General features: G+C 40.4%; 1 protein-coding gene across 1 annotated transcript; it reads right to left on the bottom strand.

Moving 5' to 3' along the window:
- Window positions 1-10990: 10990 nt before the first annotated feature.
- On the bottom strand, window positions 10991-11704 carry LOC136846971 (uncharacterized). Its single transcript, XM_067118227.1, has one exon. It carries the CDS (start codon window positions 11702-11704, stop codon window positions 10991-10993), a length of 714 nt encoding a protein of 237 aa, XP_066974328.1.
- Between the last annotated feature and the right edge of the window lie 356 nt (window positions 11705-12060).

Raw genomic sequence — 12060 nt, 5'->3', positions numbered from 1 at the left:
GGTCAATTTTCCTGGCTTCCGTAAAAAAATATAACGCAACGAATGTTTGTTCTCTAGTGGATATCATACGCAGTTTTAGTATTGGCAACGGATATTTCTCTTCCAAACAATGGTGATCAGGATCCAAGGTTTGCCTGAAATTTACTTACATTTGACTTTCCCTAATTCCTACTTACTTGCAATAAAATAGCAAATTTTCACTAGGCAATGATCATTATTCATATACTAGACTTCATAAAAGAAATATGATTATACCAGGTTCTCTTGTAAATGGTGGATGAAGGGGAAACAATGGAAAAAATTTAAGTACAGTGGAAGAGATACTAGCAAATCGATGAAAATCTTGTCAATTCCAGACTTACCGTTACGTAGGTTGCTTGCGCAATGCAACTGCCGGTCGGAGTTCTCGAAGAACACTTATTGTCAATTCATTGAGTAAAATAACAGATAGGAAAAGACAAAGGATAGAGTTGCTTGGGACATGGATGCATGCTTGTTTCACGACGGTAGGTCTCTCTCTGCTCGGTGAGGTCAGGCCAGGGCTGCTGTTCGTCCGACACTCGTCCATAGCCACCGGCAGTCTGATAAATTGACAGAGACATCGCCGAATGCATAGGACAGGGAAATAGGAAGCTTAAGACCACCTTCACTAGAGATTACTTGGTTAAAACCCTCCCTGTTGGTTGAGGACTCTGATGCTAACCTATTCCCTACTAAGACGTTAATTTTTTTGAAAACCCAGCCTACCGCCATCGCTTGCATTCTATTAGCTTCGACAGAGACGCCTTCCTGTCTTTGTTAGAATGATATTCTCACTAAATAATGCAGAGAGGCCGAACAGCAGAATATTTATAAAAATATATATATACAGTATATATATATATATATATATATATATATATATATATATATATATATATATATATATATATATATATATGACTATTTATCACATCACCGTGATTCATATACAATCAGAAAGCTACAAACGTCCTTTAATATCAATTCACTCTGCCTCGGAAGTAATATATTTTCATATATGTTACCGAAGGGAATTTTTAGTTGATAATAAGTCCACCGTCCCGTGGGGTCGAACCAGCCCCACAGGACGGTGGATTTATTATCAACACCGAAGAATTTTTAGTTGATAATAAGTCCACCGTCCGTGGGGTCGAACCAGACCCACAGGACGGTGGATTTATTATCAACTAAAATTCCCATGTCGGTAACATATATGAAAATATATATTACTTCGAGGCAGAGTGAATTGGATATTAAAGGACGTTTGTAGCTTTCTGATTATATATATATATATATATATATATATATATATATATATATATATATATATATATATACATATATATATATATATATATATATATATATATATATATATATATATATATATATATATATATATATATATATATATATATATATATATATATATATATATATATATATATATATAAGTGTTCCAAAAATGTATACACATTTTAGCAGCTGATAACTCAATTATTTATTCTTTCTTTATAGACTGAACCCATTGAACCGAGTGATGGCAGACAGACTTGACTTTGAAGAAAGGAAATTTATTCTAAAATGCCACTGGAAGTATGAAAACGCAGTAGAAGTGCAAAGACAATTTAGGAGGGAGTTAACAAAGAACCACCTACACGAGTTACCATCACTCGAATTAGAGATAAGTTTGAAGCTGATGGAACTGTTCAGGACGTCCATAAGAAGCGTTCCGGAAGACCACGTACATTGACAAGCCCCACAAAAGAAGAAAGATTACTGGAAACGTTTCAACGAAGTCCCAGAAAGTCTTTGCGGCAAGCTAGTCGTGAGGTATAGTGCAGCAGATAATTGCATATTTCATAAGAATCGTTCAGATAGTGAAACAAGCATGAAATTTTGCACAAGTGCTCTTTAAAATTCCCTCTATCAGAAAGGGCGCTGGCCATGCAAAAATTTAATATGGCGGCCAAATTCAAGATGGCGGCCAGTATCGACAGATTTTGGCTAATTTTTCACTAGAATGGCATGTATTTGCTTCTAGCAATATGGTAAAGCTCTTCCATACTATTTCTTGTGAATATTATGTTTCTGTAGCTTCCCAGTACAGTTTACCTTTAAATATGGGGGCTATATGGCTGCCAAGAAAAGGTAGAAACAATAATTATAATGAGAAATAATGCCCGTTCAACAATTATCGTTTTAAGCATGGATCTTGGTTTCTGTGGTTTTAGATCCTAATGAGGCCATCTCTTTCGAATAACTCATCAATTTTGAAGGAAAATTAATAAATGTAAAAGAGTGTATGTCTGCACACAACCAGGGCACACTGGTGACATCACTGCTGTGTAACTCAGCATGGGGTTCAGTGCCAGCTAATCCAGCTTTACTAATCCTGTAGTCTTAGACTAGTAGTTGTAGTATAGTTTAGTTTAGTGTCCCAAATGCTTTCTAACAGCCCCAGACCAGCTATAGTTAGATAGCCGCACCTGAATAGACAGGATGTGCCAGCGGGAGAGCCGAGCCAAGGGTATGGGGGCTGTACATGATGGTTCATGTACTTACCCGGATGGTGTACAGATCACACGGGACTTAAATGGCACTGGATGAATGATCGGGCTAGGTGTAGGGAGACCGAACCTAGTTGAATCCCATACAGGAATGTGTGCTTTGTTTAAGGTGGTAAAGGATAACCCTCGGCCTTAATCAAAAGTGAAATCATGGCAGAATGTGATGCCAATCCAATATTGAGCAGTAGAAAAACAAACTGGAGTTTGTGTTGTCTTTGTCAGAAGGACAAAAGAGGTGAGCACTTGACATCACCTCCAAGTCATCATGTCTAGACCATGATGGGTACACAATGCTGGCAAGGAACATTCCCATGTTCAGTGAAATTAATGAAATGCCACTGATAATGGATCCAGCAAGGCTGGATGAAGGTGATAGCATAGAGGCCACTCTCAGGAAAAATGCAGCAAAATACCATGTGAACTGTCGCTTGTTGTTTAACAACACTAAACTGGACCGTGCAAGAAAGCGACAATCCAATGACCAGACCAGCAACACTGAGACTAGTCGTGCAAAACTGCGCCGAACCAGTCATGACAATGAAGTTTGCATTTTCTGTGAGAAAGTGGCACCTGCATCTGATCTCAGACAGGCTAGTACTAAGGGCCTTGACTTGAAATTGCGTGAATGTGCAGAGATACTTAGTGATGGCAAGCTCCTTGCTAAGTTGACTGGTGGGAATGTCATTGCACAGGAGTTTAAGTATCACCATGCCTGTCTTTGTGCCCTCTACAACAGAAAAGGTCCTACCTGAGGAGCCTTGAGAAAGACCAAGGTAGCACTGAGTCAGAATCAGATGTGTATCCACTAGTTCTGTCAGAACTGATGACATACATTGTTGAAAACAACCTTTGTTCAGATGATCCAGTCACATTTCGGCTGGCAGATATTTGCCACCTCTACCAACAACGTCTGGAACAATTAGGTGTAGAGTCACCAAGTGTAAATTCCACGAGACTCAAAGACAAACTTCTGGCAGAAATTCCAGAACTTGAGGCTCATAAATCTGGCAGAGATGTATTACTTGCATTTCAAAAGGATGTGGGAAAAGCACTTGCTCAATCATCTGATCTTTCAGAGGCAGTTATCATTGCTAAAGCAGCAAATATTCTCAGAAAGTCTATACTTGATCATCAGTCACGGTTTGATGGCACATTTTCTGAGGCTTGTGTACGAAATTCTGTGCCTCCTCTCCTGCTCCAGTTTGTAGGGATGGTTGAGCATGGGGCTGACATCAAGTCACAGTTACGATTTGGAGCATCAAAGTCAGACCAGGCCATTGCACAGCTCATGCAGTTCAACTGCTACTCCCGATACAAAGAGGAGCAACAACTCATAGACACTCCAAAGACTCTTTGGCAAACAATGCAGTCTCCTTCTATGAGCCGATAAAGAAGAACAGAACTGACTTCTTCAGGCAAGAAGCTGCTCCTGTAGAACAGTCAAAGCAGAAACTTCTGAAGGAGGATTGCCAGCTTTTCTCAAAGCTATTTATATCCTGTCAGAGCCGTGAATGTGATCTGCAGGAATTCTTCAGCACGAGAATCAAACATTCCCAGCTTCCCTTAGTGAGGGTGGTAGGCTGTACACATGTCAGAAGTCTCAGCTGACCTCGGTCCTGGAGAGTCATGTTACACTAGAAGACAAAGAACCAAAGACTGATGTCCTCATTGTAGATGGATCAGCTTTGGTCCATGCCTGCCACCAAAGAAAGGAAAGACCTTTGAGGGCTATGCACTTTGCGACTTCTTGCCTGTGATACAATCCTATAGCAGCAAGTACACATCATCACATCTTGTATTTGATGTATACAATACATCCAGCCTCAAAGCTGAGACCAGGCTCCAACGTGGTCAAGGAGGAAGGCGCAAGGTGACAGACAAGAACACAATTCCATCCAACTGGCGCAATTTCCTAAGACACGATGCCAACAAGACAGAGTTGTTCCAGTTCCTGGCAGACAAAGTTGCCCAGATGTCTGCCACAAATGTTGTCATTGCCACGAAAGGGTCTGCTGTCCTCAGCACTCATGAGGCTAGTCTTCAGGGACTGGAAAAGTGCTCTCATGAGGAAGCTGACACCCGCATCTTTCTCCATGCCAAATATGCCACAGAACATGGAGCCAAGACCATCACGGTTAAAGCAAATGACACAGATGTTCTTGTCGTTGCAGTCAGTGCTTTCTCCACTCTCCACAATCTAGGGCTAGAGAAGCTATGGGTGGCATTTGGCCAAGGCCAGAGCCTGCGCTGGATTGCTGTGCATGACCTGTGCAACTCTCTGGGCCAGGAGAAGGTGAATGGCATGCTCTTCTTCCATGCATTCACAGGCTGTGATACAGTGTCAGCCTTCCGGAGCAAGGGCAAGAAGACCGCCTGGCAGACATGGAACATCTTTCCAGAGGCCTCCACTGTGTTCTCCAAACTGAGTCACTACCCTCTCAGAGTGGAAGAGAGTGACCTGAAGGTCCTGGAGAGGTTTGTCATACTTATGTATGAAAGATCCAGCACTGCTGGCACTGTGGATGAGGCTAGACTTGATATGTTTGCCAGAAAACAAAGGGCATATGAGGCCATTCCACCAACCAGGGAGCTCTCCTCCAACACACCAAGCGTGCTGCGTACCAGGCTGGTTGTGTGTGGGGGCAGGCCACCCAGTGTCAGCCACAGCCAGAGAACCCTGCTGAGTGGGGATGGCAAAGTCTGGTGAAGCATGGCAAGTCCTCTGGACAACCAACTCGCCCTTAGCCAAGAGTTGCCAACAGCTTACCAAATGTGGATGCAAAGCAGGCTGTCGGGAAAGGTGCAAGTGCTACAAGCTGGGTCTTCCCTGCACAGCTCTGTGCACTTGCAAATGTGAAGTCTAGATAAATATTGCCCTCTCTTCAGTAGATAATCTAGCTTGAGCATCCAACGTGTCATGCTATGCCTACCTTCTTATCCTCGAATTTTTCAAAGGTGTAGGTTGAGAGACCTATACATAGATTGGTTGCGTTTAGTCCGTATTTCTCTTCTTTTCTTTTTATGGTTACAGTCTTAGACACAATGTTGTATGTGACCATACCATTACTATTTCAGTTGAAAATAGCATATTAGTTAAACTGTCTGATCACATGAATATACCATTAAATAAAAACAGTTGGTCTCTATGTCTGCTAGCGCTGTGGATAGAAAAAAAAAACTTTTATGGCAACCATTTTGTACGCCATCTTGGTTACAATTCATTTAGTAAGGGTTTTCAATAAAATGTGTGGTATGGAACATTTTTATAACCTAAAAGTCGAGGTTTAAAAAAAAAAAAACTGGCATATTCCATCCAATACATGCTCCCAAACCAGTGAATCTCAACATAGATGGCGGCCATTTTGAAAAATAGCCGCCATCTTGGATTTTCAGGTGGCCAGCGCCCTTTTCTAAGAGAGCGTAGTCTTAGGAATGTTTGTGCCAAATTTCATGCTTGTTTCACTATCTGAACGATTTTTACAGCAATCTGCTGCACTAGTAGGCATTTCAAAATCATCTGTCCATCGCATCATGAAACGTTGTCAGTGGAGAAGTTACATTCCAAGATTAGACCATGCTCTTAATGACGATGATCCAGACCGAAGAGTACAGTATTGCGAGTGGTACTTGGAACGATGTAACGAAGATGCACACTTTCCCACAAAGATTGTGTGGAGTGATGAGGCCACATTCAAATTAAATGGTTCGATTAACAGACACAATTGCACCTACTGGGGACCTGAGAATCCACATGTTATGGTCGACCACCATGTTAATTTACCAGGAATTACAGTGTGGTGTGGCTTATCTTCACAAGAATTAATTGGACCTTTCTTTTTTGACGCTACTGTGACTGGTCCTGTTTACTTGAACTTGCTGCAACATTCTGTCATGCCAAGCATTAGAGAGGACTTTGAACAGGAAGAGTTTTATTTCCAGCAAGATGGGGCACCTCCACACTACCATCGTGATGTTAGATCCTTTCTTGATGGGATCTTGCCAAACAGGTGGATTGGACGGAGAGGTTTTGTCGAATACCCTCCACGTTCACCAGACCTCACACCACTAGACTTCTTTTTATGGGGATACCTAAAGGACAAAGTCTACGCACAGAAACCTGCAAAAGTCGTTCAGTTGAGGGCAACCACTGAACATGAATGTACGAATATCCCAAGGGAACTGTTCCATGATGTGTGCTATTCCGTCGCTTCGCGTTGTCAGCAGTGTCTGGAGCAGAACGGACATCAGTTTGAGAACATGCGATAACAAGACAATAGAATGATATTTGTAAATTCTTTTACATGTTGAAAATTATTCGAATTATAATAAACCCCAAATTTACAATTATTTAAGGTGTGTATACATTTTTTTGGGACACCCTATATATGTATATATATATATATATATAAATGTAATAAACAAAAGGCCCTCTTAACTTCTAGATTTCTTCACACTTTTTGGATATGCTTGTCACTATAAAGCCTCAGATCCAAAGGGAAGAGTATGAAGAAATTCTGATGCTCCCAACAGGATTCGAACCCGCATCACGAATGCCTGAACGAGGTCATATCACCCACCTACCACGTGGTCAGGTGGGTAAGGTGACCTCATTCTGACACTCAGGATGCAGGTTTGAATGTAAGGCTTTGTAGTGACAAGTGTACCCAAAAAGAGTAAAGAAATCAAGAAAGTGGTAGAAAGTGGACAGGAGATTCTATATATATATATATATATATATATATATATATATATATATATATATATATATATATATATATATATATATATATATATATATGTATTATATATATATATATATATATATATATATATATATATATATATATATATATATATATATATATATATATATATATATATATATATATATATATATATATATATATATATATATATATATATATATATATATATATATATATATATATATACACACATTTAAATATATGTATATATGGTGGGTTTCAATTTCAAGGGCCCCACCAGTCGACCCAGCTATGAATGGATAACTTTGCTAGCTGGGGTCAAGAAAAGGACATAGGTCTAGCAACTTCACCCCTACTACTCGGTAGAACAGGAAGACTATTATCCTTCTAGAGCCGCCCCCTCTAAAGAAAGAAGAGGTGTAAGGTGAAAAAGAAATATGTTCTATACACTTAGTCGTAATTCACTGTTGTTTTTAAATAAGGTAAGAAAATAGAGCAGAAAACTTATAACTCCAAGTAGGGTACTTTGCAATATTCAGAACTTGAGGCATACTTGTGCGTACCCTTATTACAGACTATGGACACCGCAATGAGCGATATCTAAACATTCTCTCTGCAGTGTTGCAATCTTATTCCAAGTAAAATTAAGGGAACGAGGAAACTGTTAATCTAATCTAGCTTAACCTGAAGAAAACTTGAAGAGAGTGAGGAAAAAAGTGAGTGGAAAAATGAGAGTGAGGCCTTATACCAAAAGGTACTATCCGCCTCTTGAAAGGCATTGCATTACAAGGACGGGAAAATCTCTGCTCAACCCAAAACTATACTGGCTCATAATCAAAGTCTCTTCTAAATTTTTATTACTCTAAAATTTCAGGATCGGTCTTCAAAGCTGTACATTTAGAATACTCTGGCTATTTGATATCTTATACACGATCGGGCTTAAATCCCAAATACTGATTTTACTGGGCGGAAACACCTTGTGGGCGATGGACTCTGTTTGTAACTGAAATTATGTAGCGAAATCTTGTTAAGCCTAATAAAGAATTCGTTTTTTCATTAAGCCTTCGGAAGATTTATTACTATAACTCCCTAATATCAGATTTCTTGACTGAAGGGTCATTTCCTCACTTTTAAATTGTGAACCTCGACTTTGCCTTAAGCAAAGGTATTTATTTACAAAACGCCTGGGTCTCCATTTTGCTTCAGATAGTTAATCAAGGCATTTCCTCTACGACAGCCATTCCTCCACACTTCGCATGTTTCTCTCATCGTGATTGTCAAAATAAGCTGTTATTAAATACTGATTAGATAAATTCGAGTTTAGCACACATCCCAAATAGCTAACTTTCAACTTCTACGGCCATCCACGATTTATAATCGATTTTCCCGTTCTTTCCCTGTGCTTTAAAAACAAACAAACAAACAAACAAACAAACATACATACATACCTGCAAACATAGATTCGTTTCTACGACGGCTTTGTTTACCTAACGGAAGTAAACAAACATGATGAAGCCTTGTTGGCATTTCTGAAACAACAGTTCAAGGGCTTAGCCAAACAATACAGCAAAAATAGAAAGTGAACAAGGTGTAACATCATAAACAAAACCATTATGGCTAAGTCATCAACGTACGATTTAGTAATAAAATTACTTCCATTGTGGGTACTGTAAAAGACATGATGAGAAAAACAGTGAAAAAATGACTAAAAAGTAAATTTTTAAAATGCACGTTCAACAACATACACTTCAGAGAAAATGATGGCATATGTGAAGAGAGTACAGAAACTGAAGATGTAACATTCTAAGCCAGTTCATCACACACTTTCAAGTTTTCTTTATAAAAATGAGGCCCATGCCACCTCATCGATCTTCAATTTGTACCAAAATAACCAGTTCAATTAGTCCATACATACAAGAAAATAAGAAAAAATGAGGCAGCATTCAATTGAAATTTAAATAAAATAGAAGGTATATTAAAAACTAGTTGTAACAGTTCAAAACAACAGAAAACGTGCAACAATGAACCACCTACTAAAACGAACATAAGTTGTGAAAATGACTATGCCTTGAAGTTAAAAATACTCGAACAAATTCATAAACTACATCTTTGCCATGCCGCAACAGGGATACTCTAGATTCACAGAGGAACTACATTCTGTTATATAGCAGAGTACAGCCAAAAAATACCGAAAACAAATAAAAAATGAAATTTTTACATTTTATAATTTCACACAAATTTCAAAGTTCACAGGAATGATAAAAAAAAGAAGCCTCTCGGGGCAGATTGCCTCCCCAAGAATACCCCAACTCCAAAGTCCTCAGCCACACTCATCCAGTGTTGCTGACACTGAGAGGCTTCCACGCCTCCTCCAAATTTACATCCACAAACTAATCATGTCCTAGACTCCCTGGATCCCCCAAGGGCATCAATGTTCCCCATTACAAGGACAGCCATTAGTGCCCAACGCAGTTCATATTGGAAGGCTTTCCATTCTCCTCCGAAGACAAACCTGAAAACGACGCTGGTTCTATTACTTGGATCTCAGAGGGGTAATAATGTTTCCCACCACAAAGGTGGATTTCAGGTTCGGGTGTCTGAAGACCTATTTGTGGCGGATGTCAGGTTGTGGCTGAGTACCTAGAGCAGCACTCTCTCGTAGTGTAGTCATGGTCTCCCTCATTCTATGATGAAGACTCTCCACATCCTTTACGGCTGTCCATGCTTTCCTATATTTTATTTTATATGAACCACTGGAACTGTCTTTTCTTAATTTTTTTCAAGTGATAAGAAAAAAGTAGCTTCCACAATTTACTGGCAAATGTTTAACAATCTTCAACGCTCTTTCCAGCCTTCAAGGAGGGAATGAACGAAACTGCTACATACTACTGCATTTATTCGTTCCTAAGCTGTTCCAACCATCAATCCACGGTCTTCTCTACTGGGCCTTTGTTAATTGTAACTTGTGGTACCGTTTTTGTACACACGCACACTGTGTATACACACACGCATTATTTATATGTGTGTATATATATATATATATATATATATATATATATATATAAATATATATATATATATATATATATATATATATATATATATATATATATATTAAAAAGAGACAGAACTGGGTACTGACTAATTTATTTACCTGGGCAAAGGTATACATAGCAGCATGCAGATGGAAACGAAGTGCCCAACATTCAATTGCCATGACACGCACACTGAGTGAGAGCAATTTGTGTTTGTTAACAGTCAATCAAATAGCAATAATAAGAGACATAATGTACATACAGTGATAAAATATATATTGGCGAAAAGGCCAGGAAAATCTACATACAAATAAATACATGAGGTTCTTGCTGCGTTGATAGATGCGATACATGATCGTGATTAATGGGAAAAGAAGACATCTGTCGCCTTTACAAGTACTCCCCCCCCCCAAGACAATTATTATGAAAGAATGATTGGAAGACCTGATGAAAGTAAATCATGGTATCTTTTTGGGAGCAGGAGCCGACCCCAAGTTCTTGATACCTGTGGTTGTGGGGCGGATGCGACTGCTGAATCGTGCGGTGGTTTTGCTGAGCGGATGACATCCTTAGTGTGGTCCTTGGGATGTCCTCAACTACGTTTTGGGATGCCAATCACTTCATCCGAGGCCTTGTTTTATGGAGGAATTCTGGGACACCTGCCGGTTTCCTCCTGAGTTCCACTGTCCATCAGGAAGGCTGGCTTTAATCTGTCGACAGATATCCAGTCTTCCCACCCATGGATGTTGATTAGGTAGGCCTTGGATGTTCTGCTGACAACTCGGTATGGCCCTCTGTATGGTCTGGTGAAGGGTGGGCGGCAGGTGTTGTTCCTGATGAAGAAGTGTGTACAGGTATTCAGGCCTTCTGGGCTTAAGTTATGGGTCCTGTCAGTGAAAGTCTTTCGGCGGGGCGCGAACTTCTTTGCAATTTCTCTTAGCCTTGGAAGGGGCGTATCAGGGGCGTCCGGCTCCGTGGGGAAGAATTCTCCAGGTATGGCCAGTGTTTCACCATAGACTTTCTCTGCAGGAGATTCATCGCCGTTTGCCCTTGGTGCAGTGCGGAGACCCAGAAGGACCCAAGGCAGCTGCGCCTTCCAATTTTCATCAGTATAACTTGCCATCAGAGCTGCTTTCAATGAACGGTGGGTTCTTTCCACCATACCGTTGGCCGCAGGGTTGTATGCCATTGTACTGTGGAGTGTTGTCACCCTCAGGTATGCCAGGGAGACCCAGAGTTCCAATAAGAATGCTGGGCCCCTGTCTGTGGTTATGTCATCCAGCACACTGAAACAGCTTATCCAACTTGACAGTAGGGCTTCTGTGCAGGTGCTTGTTGATGCTTCTACCATTGGGATTGCTTCTGGCCATCTTGTGGAATGGTCTATGATTGTCAGGAGGTATCTGGTGCCCCGATTGCAGCAGAGGTCCTAGAACATGTACGTGGATGTGCCTGAAATGCCGTCGTGGTTGAGGGAAGTCTCCGATGCCTGATTCTGTGTGCCAATTGATCTTACTTGTCTGGCACGGTGTGTAGTTCTTCGCCCATTCTCGTACGTTCCTGATTCTGTGCCACACGAATTTCTCTGTCATCAGGTGCATTGTTGTTCATCCTGATGGATGGGACAGCCTGTGGGTGATGTCAAACGCCTGCTTTCGTCGTGATGAGGGTATCAGGGGGTGTGGGCGGCCTGTGCTGGTGTCGCAG

The sequence above is a fragment of the Macrobrachium rosenbergii genome, chromosome 16 (genome assembly GCF_040412425.1).
Source record: "Macrobrachium rosenbergii isolate ZJJX-2024 chromosome 16, ASM4041242v1, whole genome shotgun sequence".
NCBI classification, from domain to species: domain Eukaryota; kingdom Metazoa; phylum Arthropoda; class Malacostraca; order Decapoda; family Palaemonidae; genus Macrobrachium; species Macrobrachium rosenbergii.
The sequence above is the reverse complement of the archived record's forward strand: the minus strand, read 5'-3'. Positions and strand labels throughout refer to the sequence as shown.

What these genes read in the sequence shown, in the direction of transcription:
- LOC136846971 (XM_067118227.1), bottom strand. Translation starts at nt 11,704, where the DNA reads ATGGTAGAAGCATCAACAAGCACCTGCACAGAAGCCCTACTGTCAAGT.